Below are 21,867 nucleotides of genomic sequence, written 5' to 3'. Positions count from 1 at the left end.
ATGTCTTCCCTATTAGTTTTTTTGTTTTCAGAAGACAATGGTAGTGGATATATGCAACGAAAAGATATACAGAGAAAAGAATGCTATAACATTAGGGTATATTTTTTATTTTTCTTTTGGTTGTACTGAGATCATTGGTATCCATGTTTCCTTCATATTATTAGATAGTCAGGTTAAGGATATTATTTTTTGTAGACCAACTTGTTTATAATAACTAGATTTTACCACGGTAAAATACATTTTAGTTTTTACAGTAAATTGGGTTTTCATTTTAGACTTTTATTGCCCATGTTAATTAGCACACTCTTACACTGCTCTGGTAATGTTCATCACAGGGGCCCATGAATGCTTGTTATTTGTTGCAGCTTTACAGTACAATGAAAATGAAGTCTAAGATGTTTTGTCGTTATGTTTGTGCTACTAGGACAGCATGTCAAAGCAATATCTTTGTAACACCCCACCCATTTCTATTTAAAAACTTGTTTTTTTTATTATTTTTTTATATTAAATAGTGAGTCGTGGGACCCACCTTATTATTTTTATACACCTATCTTGGTTCCAGTCTCTCTTTCCCTCTAATATCCGAAACCAACACTCTCTCTCTCTAACTCTCAGGAACTGACACTCTCTCTAAGCTCCGAGAGCTTCTCTCTAACTTTCACCTCACTTCCTTCACAAATCAAACCCCAAAAACCATATATTTGGATTCCTTGAGACCTAACGAACTCAATGGTACCCTTGCATGCGCCATCAGAGCACTGTGCACTTTTCTGCCATTGAAGCTGAGAGCTTCAAAGCTCTAAAACTCGAACCCAGGTGAGAAGTGTGTTCCTTCTTCAAATTTCTGGGTTTAATCATGCTATTTTACACACTGTTGTGTTGGTTTTGTGGTCAAAATCGAGGGTTTTGACCTTATCTCTTTTCTATGCCAAGAACCCGGTTCCGACAACGAACTCCGGCGAGTTTGTTGCTGTGGATTGCGCGGATCCCTTCGAACCTAAACCCAGGTAGTTATTTTACCTTGCTATTTGTTGGTGGTACTGTGAGTGTGTGGTGTGTGTGTGTGAGAATGATGTGCATGCCGTGTATGCTTGCTGTGTCTGTGTGTTTATATATGTATATATATATATATATGATGCTGTGCGTGTGTGTGATTATATATATATGCATGATGCTGTGCGTGTGTGTGCTTATATATATATATATGCATGCTGTGCATGCGTGTGTGTTTATATGTATGTATCTATATATATATATATATGCATGTTGCCTCTGTGTGTGTGTTTATATATGTATGCATGTTGTCTGTGTGTGTGTATTTATATATATATATATATATATGTATATGCAAGTGTGTGTGAGCAGTGCATGCTTTGCATGTGTGTGTGTGTTGATAAGTATGGGTTGCCCAAACCACCTCTTGATCCTAACCTATCCAAATCCAAGGCCCATTTCCATTTCCTAGAATTATATTGTTGGGTAGTTTGATTAACTGTACGTTCTTGTACTTAGGGGCAATTATCGCAACGTTTCTGTCTTCGCTAGTGGCGCAACTTTTGACGGAGTATCTGTGAGTGGACCACCTTCGAAAATTGCATGTTTTATTGATAGAATTGCATAATTTAATAGCATGCCTTGCAGAATTATTAATTTGAGGAATACTTTACAGGAAGCATGATGTTTTAATTATGATTGATTATATATATTTTGAACTATTTTCATTATATTGTATTTTCTATAGAACCCTCATTTTGGTAGACTATCTGATCGACGACGATAGGATGCTAAGAATGTATTCCAAATGACTTTCGAACACCTCTTCGTAGTATAGAGGATCGATGAATTTATGCTACGAAGTTGTATTTTAGAGATGAATTATGTTTTGTGCGTACCTAGTGAACACTATGCCGCCTGGGGCGAGGATCTGGTGTTGGCATTGAGGCCGGGAGAAATAATCCCTAGCGAAAGGCTGAGGGACACGGAGACAGGCATTGGGCCGGGAGGGAGATATCTCTGGCTACGGGCACAGAGACTGAGGTGCAGGCATTGGGCCGGGAGTATTATTATTCAGTGCACTCACTAGCAGCACAACTTGTATTATGCTTCCTGATATGATTGCTGAGATAAATTTTGATATGATTTTCTGAGATTGATTTGCAGAAAGATATATGAATTGTTTTATGGCATGCTAAGGGTTTCTAAAAAGCTTATCACTTATTATTCTAGTAGTTTTCATTATTAAACTGTGGGGGTTAGTATGTTCGTAACTGTTTTCGTACTATGTATGTATATAAACTTGGTCCACTCACCCTTGTTTTGCGCCCCCATTCAGGACTTAGGATGAAGGCACATAACCTCGACATCAAGGTACTTCCGCAGTGGCATCTTCGAGTCCTCTCGGGGTAGGACCCACTCATTTGTTCATTCAATCTTATCTTAGTTCTTGTTAGTGACTAGGTTTAGTTATATGCTCTGAACACGTTCCTAAATTGTTAATTCATTGTTTTTAAATTCATAACCCGTATTTATTTCTTATTCCTAGCTTTTGTATCAATTAATGGCTTTCGTCACCCTCGGGTGTCGGCCAGCACGTGCCTACCCTGATATTCGGGGAAATATCAGGGTCGGGGCGTGTCAATCTTCCCCTTTTAGGCCAACCAATTGCATTATATAGGTAACTGACTCACACTCTCTCAGTCAAACCACTTGGGGAACTTTTCTAATTTTAGGACACAGCTTATCAAACCAACTACAATGCGTTATTTTTTTTAATTAGCTGTATGTTTATCTGATTGATTATAATGATGAATAAGCACTTTCAATTTGTAACTTTAGAAGGATTATAAAATGAATGAACTATTTGGACTATTTGGCTGCAAGACCCAGTTGCTTGTAGATGCCAAAAGTTCTTACCGACAATACCAAGTTTGAGATGGTGGATTATTGACTGAAACCTGACCTCTTTGGATCTTTATAGTTCTAGTTGCAATAGTCCTTTTCAGATTCTCTTGTGTAAATGCGTAAAGTGAAATAAAGGGTGCATAAATCACTTTATATTACAATGAAAATGAAGTCTAAGAGAAATTTAACTACATTTGAAATGTCACAGTGTACATAAATCACTTTATTTTCTTCGCCAAATTATTTTTCACTAATTAAAAAAAAAAGGGTTTGCGCGACACACGCCTTAGGATATGCGTCGCGTAAAGTATCTTTGCACAACGTAGGACGCGCAAAGTATCTTTGCACGACGTAGGACGCGCATTGCACAAAAGTACTTTGCACGACGAACAACGTGCATCGCGCCAAGTTACTTTGCACGACGTACAACGTGCGTCGTGCAACGTTACTTTGCACGACGTAGACAGTGTTGTAGACATTGAAATTTCGGTGGCATAAATGTTAGCCATTGCATTAAGATTACATTTGTAAACATTGAAATTTTGGTGAAATAAATGTTGACCATTGTATTAAAATTACAACCTTCATTCACTTCACCTACATCATATACTAAGTTCACCTACAAACATCCACCAAGTTTCACCTACAACATCCACCAAAATTCACCTACAACATCCACTAAAACAAATGGATGGTGGTGATTCGTTCCCAAAGCCTATAAATAGGCTCCTCCATCAAAGAATCAAGGAACCAATTCACAAATACATTTCTCTACTCCCAAAATGGAACCAATTCACAAATACATTTCTCTACTCCCAAAATGGAAGAGAATACTCCCCACACATCCAAAATCCTTGAAGCTTTGAAACTTTAAAGCTTTCAAGCATCCAACCTCCAAAATTCAAGCAAATCCCGAAGGATCAAGAAAGCTCTCTTCGTTCTTCGTCAAATCCTCCTTCAAGATCAAGCCCCAACGGCCCTTGAAGAACTTCCTCCAATTCAAGATCAAGCTTCGACGGCCCTTGAAGAAAGTGTTCAACAAATCCACACAACTGTTCATCCTAAGATCAAGCCCCGACGGCCCTTTTGGATCAACAACATCACCAAATCCACATAACTGTTCATCCTAAGATCAAGCCCCAATGGCCCTTTGGATCAACAACATCAATAAATCCACACAACTGTTCATCCCAAGATCAAGCCCCGACGACCCTTGGATCAACAATCCACCAATTCAAGATCAAGCCCCGACGGCCCTTGAAGAAAGTGTTCTTCGTTCTTCGTTCATCGTTCTTCCAAGATCAAGCCCCGACGGCCCTTGGATCAACAATCACCGTTATTCAAGATCAAGCCCCGACGGCCCTTGAAGAAAGCACCATCGTTCATCATCCGTTCATCCAAGATCAAGCCCCGACGGCCCTTGGATTAACAACATCAACAAATCCACACATCCAATCGTTCTTCAAGATCAAGCCCAAAAGTCCTTGAAGATCCGTTCATCACCGTTATTCAAGATCAAGCCTCGACGGCCCTTGATGAAAGCACCATCGTTCATCATCCGTTCATCCAAAATCAAGCCCCGACGGCCATTGGATCAACAACATCAACAAATCCACACATCCAACTATTCTTCAAGATCAAGCCCAAAAGCCCTTGAAGATCCGTTCATCACCGTTATTCAAGATCAAGCCTTAACGGCCCTTGAAGAAACACTCATCCTCAAGATCAAGCCCCAACGGCTCCTTGAAGATCCGCTCAAATCCACCTTCAAAGATCAAGCCCACGGCCCCTTGAAGAAACTTCCAACAGTTCATCCAAGATCAAGCTTCGACGGCCCTTGGATCAACGAAACATCCACAAATCAACACCTTACGGAGATCGAATCAGAGGATCAAATTTGAGAGAGATTGTAACCCAAAATCATCAAACACAAATATTATTTTGTGCACGTTGTTCTTGTCTCTTTCGTTTCAGGAATTTTCCGTGTTCACAAGTGCGTCGCGCAAAGCCACTTTGCACGACACACGTTGTATGTCGTGCAAAGTACTTTGCACGACGTAGGTCGTGCATCATTGCCTTGGCGCGACGGTTAGCGCGCGATGAAGATTGCGTTGCACAAACCCTTGCGCAACGATTTTTGACTTTGCGCGACGAATGTACGTACATCGCGCAAAGTGTTTTTTTTACTAATGACTTCAAAATTTATTTTCACCGTCAGTTTAACTTAGCATCTTCAATAACACTAATTATTTTAACCAATTCTCAATATTTGTTATTGTTTCAACACAGAGTGCAACCAGTGAGTGAATTTTAATAATATTTAATGTTTAACGTAAATTCTGCTGGCTCATTATATACTTAGTCAAAATTCTTCACTCATGATCTAAATAAGCGGTTAAATTATTGCTCTTAACTTTATTTTTTTTGCTTTTTGATAAAAAGTAAACTTTCATTACCAGAAACTTACATACAAAATAAAAGCACATAACTAAACACAAATAAAGATGGGCCAGCACAACAACCCAACTCGAGGGTTGAGCCCGAAAAAGAAAAACACAAAAAAAAACTAAAAACCCTAGCCTCTTAGTTCCTTTGCTGCCGTCAAGGCAAGTTCCGGCAACCATGAACCAACAACCTAACAAACACCAGAGGTGAAGACTAACCAAGCCCCAACAACAAAAAGAGAAGCAGATGTCGACGTCCTCCATCGAACTCCACACAGAACTAATCCGCCACCACCAATGGTATAAAATCAGGGAGGAAGTCAATGGAACCATTAACAACAGTGCCAAGACCGATATACAGGTGGAAGGTGGTGGTGCGAACACCCGAGTTGAGGCTCTATGCACTTTCCGATAAAGCTGTTGGGGGCGGAACAAAGTGGGAGCATATCAGATTCAAAGTGAAATCGATAAAGAGTGATCACAGGTGGGAGGGAAAGAAGGTGAAAAGAGTGGATGCAAGAAGGGGAAAATACAATGGAGAGGAGAAAATGGAGACAGCGAAATGAAGTTTTTCGATCGAGGCAAGGAGTGGTTCCAATTGATACGCAAGGGCCGATAAATAGGAGGGATAAAACAGAAAAAGAAAAACGATAGGGACTACCACCGGTCGTGGCCGAAGCTAAGGCTGGAGGCTGAACTGGAGACTAGGAAAGGAAACACTGACACACAATAAGAAAAACTCTCACTCAGAGAGAAAGCTCTCACGCTAAGAGAAGGTGTTTTTTTTTTTTTCTGTAAATATGTATTTTGTTTCCCTTAAACCATTTCTCTTAACTATATCTAACTATGTATTGTTCACAAGTAAATTTAGCTAGCTATCCTTTTGAATAGTCTCTTATGGATGCTTCTTATCAAGAATTACTCTGGCACTCCATGAGCCACATCCACAGTCCAGTTTTAGAAATTACAATTTCTCTAATCACACTAATAAATCCAAAACCATCGTCAAGTATAACTTGCTTTTATTGCTTTTAATGATTTCTTTTATTTCTGATAAACCCAAATTTATCACCTCTTAAAATAAAATATCATTCTACCGAAAGATTATAGGGATAAAACTTCTTAGATTTGAATATAATACTTGCATAAAATTAAGGGAGTTTTAACGTAAAGACCGTGGTACTGTTCACTTTAACGAAAAACCATATTTTTACACTAAAAAGTCAAATCTAGTACTATTCATTTTACCCTTTATTTTGTCCTTATCATTAAAACTCAAAGTTTTCAAGCCATTTTCATTAGTTTTCCTTAAAATTAATAAAGTCACCCTTTCGACGGTCAAATAGTAATTGCATATATATATATATATATATATTTTTTTTTTTGAATAAACGATATTATCTACGCTAAAAGGGAGGAGGTTGGGCTTAGCCTCACAATGGGCTAGAAATAATGTGGTTCTAATTCGCTTTTGGCGAAAATCAAACCGAAGACTTCTCACTTACATGTGAAGCAGAATACCACTAGACCGTAATAGTAATTGTATCAAATACACAAATTATATATAACCATTAAATGGTGATTGTATTTAATAAATATAAGTATTGTAGCCAATTCCTAAGTTCTTGGGTGTTATAAACACAAAAATGGTTGCATGGGGATACATTAGTTGAGAGGTATCTTCAATTTGCCCCATGAATTTGTAAGCTATTGCCAATTTTCCGCCTAATTTTTTATTTTAGTCAATTACCCTATGAACTTTTATTATTTGCCAAAATTTCTCCTACCATTAGTTTTTCTAGTTTTCCAACCAACATTTCATCCATTTTTGTTACGTATTTTTTGAGGGTAAACAAGATATTTTCTTCCATGCTAAGAATTAAACAGTAGGTTAAACATGTAGAATAGGTTGCGGATATAGGGTTTAGTGAGGACAAAATGACTCTTTTACCTTCCGAAGTCTCTCACATGGATAACACATGACTAAAATGGATGAACCGTTGGATGGAAAACTCGAAAACTAATGGTAGGTGAAATTTTGGCAAATTATAAAAGTTCAAGAAAATAGTAACTACCACAATGGAGCAGGATCATAAAAAATACCATAGTCCGGCCTAGTTCAAGTAGAACTGAACCAGTTTTCTGTTGGGCCACATGACGTTGAAGAAGAATCAGTAAGAGTGAAAAGGTGAAGAAATTTGGTTTGCCTCATAGAGGTATCTGTTGATTCCCTCACTGAACTTATAAGGAGCTACCAGTTTTTGCCCTAAACTTTAATTTTGGCCAATTAGCCCTTAAACTTTTATAAGTGGTAAATTTCTCCCTAAAATTTAATTTTAGCCAGTTAACCACTGAACTTCTATAATTAGCCAATTTCCCCAATGTTAGATTTTGGAATTTTTTATCTATCTTGGTCACGTGCATGGCACATGACAATAATCTGAGGGCAAAAATATAATTTTATCCCCAATATGGATAACATTTATTTCTTCTTCTGCTCTAATTCACTTCGTACAGTTTTTGTTTGAACTCTATCCCTAATGTGGACAACTATGAATCTTTTCTATGGTCTTACTTTTGGACAAGGATTGTCTGCCCTCCACTTCCAGTGCCCTCCCCGTGCCCTCCTGTTTGTGTGGTCACGGTTAAGCCACATCAACATTTTATATTACTATTCATTTTGTCTTATTATATCTATAAAAAAAACAATATAAAATGTTGACGTGGCTTAACCGTGACCACACAAAACAGGAGGGCACGGGAAGGGCACCGGAAGTGGAGGACAGACAATCCTTGTCCCTTACTTTTTCAGCAACATGTTAGGGTTGTGGTGCCAATTTATTAGCCTTACTTGATTCACGTGACTATTTTGGTTCACCTATTTTCAATTCATGACCCAAATTCAAATAAAAAGAGTAATTACTCATCTCAACAAAATCAATACTAGAGACTGGCAATGACAAACGTTCGGGGCTAATCATCTAAAATTAAAGTTCAAGAGAAAGATTGGTCAATTTTAAAAGTTTAGGAGTAAAAGTAAAATTCTAAAAGAAAATTAACCAATTATAAAAATTTAGATTAGTAATCGATTAAAATTAAAATTAAAAAAAAATAGTAACTCTTTACAAATTCAGGTCAGAATTCGGAGAAAAACACAACTTGGCTGCTGTAAATTCAGCAGCCGGTTATGTTTACAACCAATCCGTAATGAACACATGTGTAAGTTTTGATTTTTTAATAAAAAACTTGTACACGTGTCTATCCGGATTGATTGTAAACAGAACCGGCTGCTGAATTCTTGAGCAGCCGATTTCTTTCCTTCGGAGAATAACTCTTCCTGATAACTAGGAAAAAGTAGTTGTCTAGTCACACTCTGACTCCATTGAGTATTATCATCTCAGCTTCCCAATTCTCAACGTTTCTCTCATCTCTCTCGTTCTTTCCCAAATTTTGTTCCTTTCTTATTCTTCACAAGATATTCTGGTAACAAGTTTATAATAAAGAAAGGGGCTTTTTTCTTTTGTAATTTTTTTATTACCCTCGTTTTCGATCAGAAACTGTAATTTGTTTCATTTTCTGTGGTTGATCGGAACTCAGAAGTGCTACAGAAACAGTCAAAGCTAATCCTCCATGGCCAAAAGCTCCTTCAAGCTCGAACACCCACTCGGTTCTCTCTCTCTCTAACACACAAACACACAAGTATTTTATGTTTTGTGTACTGATGGGATTGTGATTGATCTTGAGTGACCCTGAATTTTATTGATCGATGTGTATCTTGCAATTTCCCTAATAGTGGAACCAAAGATTTAAAAGTTGTATTCTTTATTCAATTAGGTTTAAGATAAATGCTTTGATTTGGGTTTTGTGTGAAATTCAGTTCTTTTCCCCAATTCTTGTTCTTCCTCTGTATAATTGTGAGTTATATGATCTGGGTTGTTGCTGTTTTAAGATTTGATTGGGATGATAGATTTCTCTCCCAACATATGATCATTACTTTTGATTATGTGATTGAATTGATCTAGACATTTATGTTTTGATTGTAAATTGTAATTATACTTTGTGTGACGTTCTTTTTTCTTGATTTACTAAATTAGTAGTAGTGGAGTCATGCATGAGAATTAAGCAAAGAATATTGAGCAGGTGAAAATGAATAGTAGTTGGAGCCTGCGAATGAAAATGGAAGCGTATCGAAGTAACTAACCACTCATGGTGTTGCTGGCCAAACTATTTAACTTTGGATGTGTAGGAATGGTCATGGAAAGGCAGCATCAAACTATGTTTCTTACATCTTCCAGAATATCTAGGCCGGCTGGTTATTTGTTTGTTCCTTATAAACTATTTTAACTTATTTTGTGCCAGAGAGGAGGCAGGCAGAAGCTGCTCGGATCAGGGAAAAGTATCCTGACAGAATTCCGGTATGAATATTGACTATTGAGTATCATTTCTAGTTCATGAAGAGGCCGTGTTAAGAAGGCTGAATTGTTCAGTTAGAAGCTAAGGCCTTGTAGAGCCTAAGCACAATGTGATTTATCAAATTTAACTTCTTTCTCGAAATTTATCAAATTTAACTTCTTTCTTGAAAATTATCAAATATAACTTCTTAAAATGTTAATTAATGCAAATATTAAATCCAAAAAAAAATGTTTTTACCCTTGAACGTTGCAAAAATAGCACATGCTTTGTGTTTGAGTTGTGCCGTCTGAAGGGGCTTCATCAAGGGTCATAAGTTCTCCATGTAGAACTCATTTAGCCTTGGACTTGAACTGCAGTGCCTTGTAATAACACTTTTACGATCCTTTTTCATGTGCTTCATGTCATATGTGGTTCTTTAATTATGTGTTTTCGTATTCTTCTTTAATTGTGTTTATATAGGTAATTGTGGAGAAGGCTGAAAGAAGTGACATACCAGACATTGACAAGAAAAAGTCAGTCTCCGTTTGTATTTCATATGCTCTTTGTATCTTGTCTGTTCTTAATCATGTTTCTTCCTGTTTTGTTGATTACTCCTTGAGGCTTTCTTGATTGAGTTATGTAATTTTCCAAAAGGTTTTCAATTTCAAGAATGTGATGAGTGAGAGAGAAAGACACATGCACACACTTCTTTGGTAAGGTCAAGGCTTCATTCTGACTTGCTTACTAGCATTCTCCAATGTTTAGAAGGTTGTCTTTTTGAAGTTCATATACAGAGCTGATCTTTTGCGCGACTGCAATTTTCATAGATTTTACGCTAAAAAATTAATCCGAGTTGTCCGTAGAAAGCAGAAGTGGTGCTTGAATTAGATGACTGACATGTGTACCAAGGAAAATATTTTTATTTTCTTTAATTTCATTCGCCTCTCGCTTCTGCCCCACCACACTCTATCCTCCTCTCCACCTCTTACCTCTCTTTCCATCTTCCTTGTTGGAAACCCCAAACAAAAGAACAAGCGAGAAAATCATCCTTGCCCTCCACCCCACCACCATCCTAACTCCAAAAAAGCACTACAACCGCCACCAAACCACTGCCTAAATTTTCACCAACACCATTGAAATATTCTTAAATGAAACCTTTTCTGGTGTGGTAGGGATGCTAAAACTTTTGGCAGGTAACCTTACCTTATTCAAACCAATCAAATCTTCATGTTTCGGATTTTTATGATTTGGTCATTGGTTTGTGATGCTTTCATTGGAGATCCGCGTCCCAATCTTGTCTTGGTTGGGGTCTCTGACGAGGAGGAGGGGGAGGGAAGCAGTGGAGAGAGAGAGTGTGTGGTTGGGCAGGAGAGAGAGAGAGAGAGAGAGAGAGAGAGAGAGAGAGAGAGAGAGTGGGGAAGGACTGTGTCAGTCATCTAATTCAAGGACCACATTTGTGACGGCCCGGATTCATTTTGTCGTGTAAAACCTATATGCGACTGTCTCGCAAAAGATCAGCTCTGCATTAGTGTGTTTTTGTGTGACTTGCTTTCTGGCACCCTGCAATTTTTCAGAATGTTATTGTTTCGAAAAATGTCTTTCTTTTAACACTTGCAACTGTGTAGACATACTTCTGTAAGTTCATTATGTCATAAGAATACACGTTTGAGCACTTGTATGTGTTGAGTATATGTATTTACAGGTGGGTTATCTTCAGTTACTGATGTGACCAAAGTCACCAAACCGAGAAGTTTTAATTTTTATATTATTTTGTGCGGCCAGCCGAGATTTTTTTTCATTCTGTGTGAGATTCCTGTAGTCCACAGACAAGTTATGCATTGTTGATCTTAAACTTAACCATACTTACCATCACAGATTCTCGCCTGATATGTTGATACTATTTTTTTTTTCCCGGAGCTATACCAAATAGTTAAAGTAGTTAATGGGAAACCAAGTTATAAAGGAATTGAGAAGAACTCGTGCTTGATTGAAGCTGATATGTTATCAACTTGTTTTTTGTTTTCAATATCTGTAAAACGTTCTTTGTATAGTTCATAATCTCAGTGGATTGGCTTCTTGTAATGGTCAATGATGGAAACAGGTATCTGGTTCCTGCTGATTTGACGGTTGGGCAGTTTGTTTATGTAGTCCGGAAGAGGATTAAGCTCAGTGCGGAGAAGGCCATATTTATATTTGTGAAGAACATTTTGCCACCCACTGGTGAGAATACTACTCCAAAAATGTGTCATGTATACTATACATACCATGTCGGTCCCTATTCCTGAACGCGTATTTGGGTTTGTGGTATTACAGCTGCTATGATGTCGGCTATCTACGAGGAAAACAAAGATGAAGATGGTTTCCTCTACATGACCTACAGCAGTGAAAACACATTCGGTTAATTCTGATGAAATCAAGCAGAGATTGTGTAAATAAGATTCAAGGTGCATGAAAGATGTATATTTGTCTTGGATTTCAACCTTTGCTACTGCGTACTGCAGCACCAAAGGTGTAAAGCGCATGCACCAAGCTTCCATCATTCCTTCCATTTTCATTCAACATCCATATTATTTGACTTACTGAAAATATCAATGAAAGCATCATGTACTCTCTTCTCTGCCCCTTTAACCACTGCATGCAGCTCCATTATCATCCCGCACTTACTGAAAATAATATAAATCAAAATCACTCAACGATGAAAGTATCTTAGAATAGACAACAAATACAATGAGCATGAAATCAACATAAGCAGACTATTTTTCGCTCGATGAAAACTGAATAGATCAGTTTAAACTTAAATCACTTGACTTAAAAGTACAACTTCACTAAAACTTTGAGACAACTATAGTATCTCACATCACAAACATGCATGATATATAATGTAAACTAATGAATCTGATATTCCCTAATTAGGGAGGGGTATGTGCAGTATATCTCTTCGAACATCTATAGGTGACAAAAAGGAAAGTTGCAAATTAAGCCATCAAACAATTCTGTATACCTAAAAATGGTCTGAACTCTGAAAATAAGCCAACTTGTATATATAGGTGTTAAAATATATGTTTCTCTGCCTTTGATAGAGTTTTTGATGCTAAAACATGTAGAAGTGGAATTAAAACAAGCGACAGGATTTGGTGACATGGATCGCATAACACTTCTCAATCATCTATGTCTTCTTAGTGGATTGTTCAAGTTAGCCATGGCTGAAAGCTTAGTATGCATACTACAATAAGGTACTAAGATGTTTACACTAAGGCCATCTCTGACCGAGGGTCAGGCCAAGGGGCTCGTGGGCCTCAATGGACAAAAAAGGGTCAAAGGGCCAACCAGCCCAAATGAGCTAGCCAGCAACCCCTGGGCCGGGCTAAAAAATTTGAATCTCAACGGCTAGCTTATTTTTGAATTTTTTTACAGTTTTTTTTTGGGCCAAAAATTTAAAAAGAATATTTAATTAAGGCCCAAAAATGTGATTAGTTCTATATGGGATGTTGCTTTTATAAGCATGTTTGATTGCTTTTATAAGCATGTTTTTTTTGGGTGCCACACATGCAAGCTTTTGCTTGCTCATTTCTCTCTCGATGTGGGACAAATATAATAGGTGCCTCAAATATAAGCTTCCTATTAGAGATGGTAAATGTGCATTTAATTTAAGTTGTTGTAATTTTTAAATTTAAATAATATGTTTGGTCCTATGACCCTATGGCCCTTTGGCCTTTGGTTGGAGATGGTTTTTTGTGATATGGTTAAAACGAGCCCTATGGCCCATTGGCCCTTGGTTGGAGATGATAAGAAATATGACCATGCACTATTCATTAAAATATTAATTTCTTGAAGGATCAGAGTTCTAAAACGAGCCATCTGACCAGCCTTCAGTTGGAGATGACCTAAATACCTTTAGCAATGGCTGAATGCTTCGTATGCATACTGAACCCACTGCTTCAACTTGTTGCTGAGCCAAGTATTTCTCCCTCCACTCCTGTAACAGAACAAACCAAAAGATTGTGCATAGGCGCATTGTTTGTTTCGTTTTTCCGGAGACTAGCTATATTCTCTACTAGATGGAAACAAAAGTACCATCACACAACCAACTTACATGACCCGGGGTGCTCTGCATCCAAAATTCAACCCGCAAAATTCGATCACCTGTCACTTGATCCTTTTGTTCATCAAACTGTGTTAAAAAAATGTTCAGTTACCAAAACTAAGGTCATCAATTGCATGATCATAAAAGAAACAAAACAGTAAATTTGACAGCAATAATTCCAACAAAAAAACCCAATGTAAACAAGTTACGATGTCAAAGAGGAATTAGAAAACACCTCACTTGGTAATAGGGATGGGCAACAGTTATGGCTGACGGGTAACCGCGGTTATTTATTCATAACCGTTTATTTTCATATCTGCATAACCGTTTACCCGTTGGGTAATTGTCTAAACGGTTATACCCATACCCATAACTGTTTATAAACGGTTAACCATACCCATAACTGTGTACCCATTTAACCGTAACCGTTTAGTACCCGTTTACCCATTTATCATTTTTAAACCCGTTTATCCTTTCTTTTTTACTATTTACTCATTTTTCACCCTTTTACGTGTTTTTTTAACAACTTGAAAATTAAAAAAGAAAAATTTGTCATAATTTTGTTTTTCTAACAATTAAACACGTTATAGGTACATTCATCATACATTTCCGCATTTTAATTTTTTAAGTCCGTATACCATTCCAATAATTGAAATAATAGTTTAAAGACGATATTTTTAACTGTTAGCAATCAAGGTAATATAAAATTTGCTAAGTATTCTTGGGTTACGAAAATTATTAAAAGACAGTATTCTTGGGTTATTTGACTCAGAATGTAAAGTATTAACATAATATATATTATGGACCATGAAATTTAAAGTGGTTAAGGAAAACTACATTATATTAGCTATAGAAATCATGCACTATAGTCAATAGCATTGATCTAAGTTTTGTCCAATAGGGAACATGGTTTGTGTTAATTTTACATATATAAAATAAATGGGTAAATGGTTACCCGTTTATAACCGCGGTTAATACTCATAACCGCCCATTTAAATTTTGCGGGTAAACGGTTATACCCATAACCGATGGGTATTTGCCCATTCCTACTTAGTAATAGGTAAATAAAAGTCAAACATGAATGTTGAAGCAGAGCAAAAATAGAAACATATGTACTGAATCAAGTCAAGAGAAGTTCACAACTTCATAACTTGAAAGCTGTAAAAGTATTAACGCTGTTGATAATAAAACATGAAATGAAGTGGAAGTTTGTTAGTAATGGACGAAGGCAGAATGTAACAAGATGTACCTTTACATGAACTGACTTTTTAGCATTTAAAGGTTTTTATGCAGGATGTAACTGTTTGGGTTAAAACTTGATTTTTGGCCCAAGGATGTAGTCGGCCCAAAAGAAGGCCTGGAGGAATAGAAGATCAAAGCCCAGCCGAAACTTGGGAAGGCAGGAAAGGGCCTTTTCTGACTTGATACAATTCACAAAGGCCACTTGCCTACCTACCCAAGGATCAAGTGGTGTAGACTGATCAGACTGCACAGCCCATAAAGTACTTTATGGTGGCATTACATGTAATAAAGCTAATGAGTCATCACCCTCAGATCGTATTCGGGCAAAGCTGTCGCTACAGGAGCCAAACTGAGTAGTCTATAAAAGGAGGAAGAGGAGACAGGAATAGGGACACTCAAACAAACAGACAATCAAACAAACAGACACTCAAACAAACAAACAACTGCAAGCCAAAACTCTACTCAAAGCCAGATTTGCCTTCCAAACGAAGCTGTAGTCAGCCAAGCCTTCATCCCATTCGGGACCAGCCTTTATCCCCCGCGGGATACTTTTTTCTCCTAAACTTTGTAATAGCTCTGCTACCCTGCTCTAACTTGTTGTAGTATCGATTCACCCTTTTGTATTCTCCTTCCCCTCTCCACCTCTAAGCTTTCAAACCTGTGACAGAACCACAAAGATAGGGACCTGCAAGACGATCAGCCTTAATTGATAAGGTTTAATCTTGCCCGACCTGCTTTGTTCTGTCTTTGTCTTCTCTTTCTTTAAAGTCTAGCAATATGTTGTATATTTTTAGTATATGCAAGTCTGTTCCTAGCAAAATCACCATGACAAAGCTTTCTCAATACTTGGATCCGATTTAAATATATCTTCGATGCTTAAATCAGATCCAAGTCCTAAGCCCGCAGGCATGTAAATCTGATTAGTTTAAAAGTCCTTGGCCTTAAGGCATAAAAAAGAACTTTATGTGGACTTAACCCATCCACGACAATCCTTGATAAACGAGAAGTCCGAAGTTACTTGGGGCGCAAGTAATCGACCTACCTTCTAGTTTTTCTTTCTATTATATCATGATTATCATAGAACGCTTAAGGATGGGATGAACTCTAATGGAAAGCCTCAAGGCCTACACCTAAGGCCTCACAAAGGCATCCATTTGGATTCATCCTATTCAGCGATCTTAAGAGTCTAAGCATAAGAATGAACTCTGATGGGAAGCCTCAAGGCCTATACCTAAGGCCCCACAAAGGCACCCATTTGGGTTCGTTCTATTCCTTGGATTCGGGTAATCAGAAATATAATAGTTAGAAGACTCCTACAATCACAACAATAAATATTATGTGTTCGAGCACTGGTTTAGTTATTGATGGGAAGCCTCAAGGCCTACATTTAAGGCCCCACAAAGGCACCTGTTGTAACTAACACGGTTTCTTGGATACATATATATATATATACAATGAAAGAACGACAACCATTTTACATATGCCATGCTAAAAGATGGCAGTGGCACGCCTGAGCACCTAAATGTTAACCTTGATTGTGAGCCTCAAGGCCTACACCTAAGGCCCCACAAAGGCACCTCTCAAAGTTAACGTTGTCCTTCTCTTTCAGCCTTGCCCGAAGAGCCTTGCCCGAAGAGTCTTGCCCGACGAGACTTGCCCGACAACGCCCAGAAACGAAGCAGAAGCCCGACAGCAGCCCTCAACCGGCGCCAACCTCCAGGGGAGCTGTGTGCTCGTCGGCCAGGAAACATCCCCAGCAGAAATTCCTGCCACGAACAGTAACTTAATTAAGAATTGGCTAAAAGAATATTTACTTCAAATGGCAGTTCATTCAGATATAAGTGATTGAAAGTAACAAGACGTACCACTTGTTAGTTGTTACCCCTCGTCACAGGGCACCCAACTGTGGCAAACCGAGAAGCCAAAACAATTATGTGTTGGATGCCACAATGCTTATTACAGAAAAAGGATATCAAAAGAAGCGAAACCAATTAACTTCCTCAAAAAGCCCTTAAAAACAGAAATCAAATTATGACAGTTCAGTTGCTTTCTGCGTTGTCAACAAGCTTTCAGTTGATAACTCTCCCCAAAGATGGTGTAGACTACAACCAAAACACCAAATACCATAATTTTTTTCCAAACAAGAAAATCAAAGCCCTAAAGAAAGTGCAATCACTTAAACTCTAACCACACCAGATCGATTATGCAACACAGAAAAGCTTCAAAACCACACCGCAAACACAAACTTGAGAATTTCAGGCATCAAATCATCGAAAAATGATTAAAAATTAAACCTTTTACAGGCTGAGCGCCTTCGACCAAATCCGAGCACGGCACAAGCATCTCGTCTTTGTCTTGGTGCTGCTTACAAAAGGAACAAAATCAGAGATGCGACTGAGAAAAACCCAACCCTATCCTATTGAATCATAATCCTAGCGAATCAATTACTGCAAGCAGGTGAATTTTAAAATTCAAGCTAATTGAAAAGAATCGAATAGAACCAGAAACCCTAGGCGATCAGAAACGAAGAATGACGTAGGATCCATTATTGATCAGGAAAAAAGAAAACGTAGAATACCATTATCTATCAGTAAGGCTCAGCTCTCTACATAAACATAAATTAATATTACAATATATACCAGGTCTGGTAAGTCTGAAGACAATGATAACCATGATGAAAACAAACACCATCAAGGAAAATTACTTAAAAAAAATACACTTTCTTTTAATTAAGCCATCAGAGCTTTTATTTCACTCTCTATAATATTTAATTATATATACTATTCTGTTATGTATATAGATGGAACTATCCTCAGCAAATCCCAGGCAAGTTATCCCAAGAGCTAGAGGCTCTCCCATGCTCTCCTGTGGCAGTAATGGGGAACAATGAGGCCATATGCTGCATGTCAAAATCCAAACTGGTATCCGTCATGCCCGAAGAGTGACCATTGGAGAGTTCTCCGCTGTCGCTATACCAATCGGAGACTGGCTCGGTTGAAGGGATGAAGCTGAACAGCTTTGACAAGTCTTCAGGCATTGAATTCAGGTGATCATCATGGATTGGTTTTGCTTCTGCATGTATATATAGAGAGAAAAAAATGTAAATTATTTATGATAAGCAGATTAATCAACAAAAAAAGTTTGAGAAAGAAAAACTGATTCCTAGGGAAGAGAGAAAGAGAGGAAGAGAACTAGGTTGGGCAAATAGGAAGTAAAAGGATGAGCATGAGACGAGCTGTAATGATCTCAGACTTCCTCGCTCAGAGGCGCAGATTTGTCTGACAAATTGAATTGCATGCACACAATGAAACAGTGGTATTTAAAAGCAACAGAAATTAATTAATAAATACTGAACTAAAGTTATAAATATAATTCACCGAATAATGAGCTAGCCATGGAGGTTGTAGACTGCAGCCACCGGCCATAATCATCCGACACTTGCTTCTCATCAAACGAACCCAACATCCCATTTCCTCTCATCCGTGAATTATTGTTTCCACCACCGCCGCCGCCACCGCGAGCTAATGCCTCAGCCTCTTGTAACATGTCTTCCAGTAGCCCATTACCGCTGTTATTCTCATCGGCCACTGACTCCGCCGCCACTGCTGAGCTTACGTTGGCATCAATGGTAATCTCGGAGTGCATTTGAGAAACTTGGTTTAAAGGGAGCTCCGACTGGACTGAGTAAACTGAGCCGGAAGGCGACAACAAACCGTCGGAGTACTCGAACTGTGTTGGTGGCATTGGCGGGAAAGGGTTGTTAAAAGTCCTCGGGAACTGAAAGGAAGATATATCGGGCATCGTGCTAGTGCCAGCAGCTGTCAACTGAAAGGAGGCGATGTCAGGCATCGAGCTAGTTCGTAGAATCGAAGTGTACCGTTGCGGGGTTGGGGAGATCGGCGGGGAATATCCAACGGAGTCGCGGCAGCGTTTGTAGCGGAGCGGGGCACCGAGGATGGGGGCGGGGCGGTGGAAGGTGAACGAGGGGGTAGAGGAGGAGAACGAAGAGGTGGAGGCGGTGGCGGTGGGGTCAAAGAGGGGGAGGGAAGTAAAAGAAGTGGGTTTGGGTTGGTGAGGGGAGGAGAGAGGAGAGAGACACGGAGTAGTTGGGGAGAGCGGTGGGATGTGGTGGTGGTGGTGGGTTTGGGTAGGGCTTTGGATTTGGAAGCAAAAAGTTGGGGATGGGGAGTTATTGGTGTTGGGTTGGAGGGAGTTTTGGGGAGTGGTTGTGGGTTGGGAATGGGAATGGGAATGGGAATAGGAATGCTGGGATTGCTTGATGTCATGGGGGTATAATGGTAATCCTTGGCGTTGCCTCCTCTTCACCCTCGTGTTCCAGTAGTTCTTTATCTCGTTGTCTGTTCGTCCAGGTAACTAAAAACCAAAAAGTAAAATTCAAAAATGAAAATTTAATTGAGTGTTTGTTTCGTAACAGAAAGCAATTGCGGAAAAAAACTGCTTTTTTTTAAAAGCAGGAGAAGGAAGAAAAGAAGCAGCCAAATTCCAGCATTTTGTTTCTTTTAAAAAAAAAACAAAAACATGGATTTTATTTGCAGCACCAAAAATCAAAAACCCAGAAATGAAGTCAGGCGAAAAGATGAAATGATGAAAAATAAAAGTTGCTTTTTCCAAAAGCATTTTGTAAATAGTAGGTACCTGAGAAGCCATGCGAGCCCATTTGTTACCGTACTTGGAGTGGAGCTCAAGAATGAGCCTTTCCTCGTCCGGAGAGAAGGAGCCTTTCTTCAAATTGGGGCGGAGATGGTTGGCCCACCGCAGACGGCAGCTCTTGCCGCACCGGTTGAGGCCCGAGTTCCTCTGCACTGAGTTCCAATTTCCCTCGCCGTGCTTCCTCACGTAATCCATCAAAATCTGGTCCTCGGCGGCCGTCCACGGCCCTTTCTTCAGACCCTTGCGGCCCTCCACCACGTGCCCACCACCTCCGTCACCTCCTCTGGACTCCGGCAGTCCCTGGCTCAGTAGCATTGAACCGCCATTGATATTGATGCTGTCGTTGCTGTTGGGTGTCATTATCAAATCACGATCAACAAACGCACCACAGAGATTCTGGTTCGCCCAGCGAAGTCAATATCACACCCAGACAGAAAAGACAACAAAAGCTTTATGTAATTATGCACTTTTTTGTGGGACCCTTTATCCCATCTTATCTTACAGTAATATTTTATTTGGGGTATTGTATTTGTATTTGTGTCTCTTTTTGTAATGTTTTGGGATGGCAGCGGTATGAGGGCATGACAGAGACCCCTCTCCTCCTTTCTAATGGTATTTACTGCAACCTTTTAATCCTTTTGGGATTCTGGGGCTGTAGTATGCTCTAGTATGAAAGGAGAAAGAGGGGCAGAGAGACCGAGGAGGCGGCGGGTGGTGGTGGTGGGAGAAGGAGCCAACAAATTACAAGGGAAAGAATATTAGAGACGAGTCTGTGTTGTATGTGGTGGTTGGGGAGGAGGTGGGAAACCTGAAAGTATATGTATGGGTGATTTGGAAAGCAAGAGCTGGGTGGGCAGAGAGTATTGAGGGTGTGCTAGTCAGACTCCAAGCTGTACCATATTTTTTAAGGGGCTGCCGATCTTTTTGCCCAATTGGTTTTCCAAGTTTTTTTTATTTATTTTGGCAACAGAAATCATAGCTGGAGTGATTATTGTGGTAAAAAGAGTAAATACAGATTGGTTTGGTTATTTTTGGGGGAAGTGGGTAAAGTGGCTGTTGCCATGTCAATCGGACTGGAGAAGGGGTGGAAGTTACTAAAGACGGCGACGTATGCTGCCGCTAGACTTTAGTAAATACAGATTAGTGACGTTTTTTTTTGCCTTGTTGGGAAACTATTTTTCTTAGGTACACATCGGTTTTCATACTGATATGATACAGTAAAGTGGTGAAGATCTCGTCTGGTATTCCCGCTAAACACTTGATCTGATACAGTTTTACAACTGCTTTTAATTTCTTAAACTCCTTACAACCTGGTCACAAATCTTGATCTGTCTCTTCAAGCAACCTAAAAAGAGTCTCCACCTCTTCTGGACGCCCTTCCCCAATAGGGGGTTCAGTAGACGGCCCAACACCTTATTTTGTTAATGGTTGGACAAATACATCATTAAGAAAATCATGCATGCCAATCACCTCATCTCTTGTTTCTTCTTCTCCAATTGCCACATTTTGCTCTCCAATGTTTTGCTCACCATGATCTCGCCACAAAGCGTTTTTATAATCTTTATCCATATCATACAGTATGAGATGTTCAACAATGGAGGCAAATTGTCTGCCCTCCTGTTTGGGTGCCCTTCCCATCCTCTCCTATTTTGTGCGGTCACGGTTAACCTACGTCAACATTTTATATTAATTTTTTATAGAGATAATAAGACAAAAAACAATAAGAATATAAAATGTTGACGTGGCTTAACCGTGACCGCACAAATACGAGGGGATGGGAAGGGCACCCAAACAGGAGGGCAGACAATCTGCCTCCGTTCAACAATAGTGTTCCTAACAAAAGTATATCGATTACAACATCTTTTGCAAGGACATCTAAACTTATCAGGACCAACACCATTTGCAACTGCTTGATTCAAAAATAAATTAATTCCAACTGTATACGCTTCAAAATTTTGGGGTATCGTCAACCAACTCTTGTCCATGCTTTACCACTTTACAAGGGCAAAATATTACGTTGACACTAAAATGCCTACAATCTTTCAATCCCTATCATGTAGGCATAACTATTAGAATTTTCAATTTCTATCTTTCAACCCTCGAACTCTATCACGATTGCAATCTTTTAATTTT

The 21,867-nt window shown here is 38.9% G+C and overlaps 2 protein-coding genes and 1 long non-coding RNA gene across 3 annotated transcripts; 2 read left to right on the top strand and 1 right to left on the bottom strand.

Moving 5' to 3' along the window:
• Nucleotides 1-595: 595 nt before the first annotated feature.
• Nucleotides 596-2,809, top strand: LOC126588733 (uncharacterized). The gene is made up of 5 exons (XR_007611582.1): nt 596-816; nt 934-1,007; nt 1,513-1,570; nt 2,333-2,402; nt 2,543-2,809. It is a non-coding gene; the product is annotated as an uncharacterized LOC126588733 (long non-coding RNA).
• Nucleotides 2,810-8,716: 5,907 nt separating this feature from the next.
• Nucleotides 8,717-12,348, top strand: LOC126590652 (autophagy-related protein 8C-like). Its single transcript, XM_050256133.1, has 5 exons — nt 8,717-9,012; nt 9,705-9,760; nt 10,218-10,270; nt 11,839-11,957; nt 12,051-12,348. The coding sequence occupies exons 1-5, from the start codon at nt 8,976-8,978 to the stop codon at nt 12,137-12,139; spliced, it is 354 nt and encodes a 117-aa protein (XP_050112090.1). The 5' UTR covers nt 8,717-8,975; the 3' UTR covers nt 12,140-12,348.
• Nucleotides 12,349-17,594: 5,246 nt separating this feature from the next.
• On the bottom strand, nt 17,595-20,097 carry LOC126590880 (transcription factor MYB120-like). Its single transcript, XM_050256397.1, has 3 exons — nt 19,720-20,097; nt 18,441-19,437; nt 17,595-18,135 (listed from the first exon to the last, which is right to left on the bottom strand). The coding sequence occupies exons 1-3, from the start codon at nt 20,092-20,094 to the stop codon at nt 17,876-17,878; spliced, it is 1,632 nt and encodes a 543-aa protein (XP_050112354.1). The 5' UTR covers nt 20,095-20,097; the 3' UTR covers nt 17,595-17,875.
• Nucleotides 20,098-21,867: the final 1,770 nt, after the last annotated feature.

Source organism: Malus sylvestris, chromosome 11 (assembly GCF_916048215.2).
Source record: "Malus sylvestris chromosome 11, drMalSylv7.2, whole genome shotgun sequence".
In the NCBI taxonomy this organism is placed as follows: Eukaryota; Viridiplantae; Streptophyta; class Magnoliopsida; order Rosales; family Rosaceae; genus Malus; species Malus sylvestris.
This window is presented reverse-complemented; position numbering and strand designations above follow the sequence as displayed.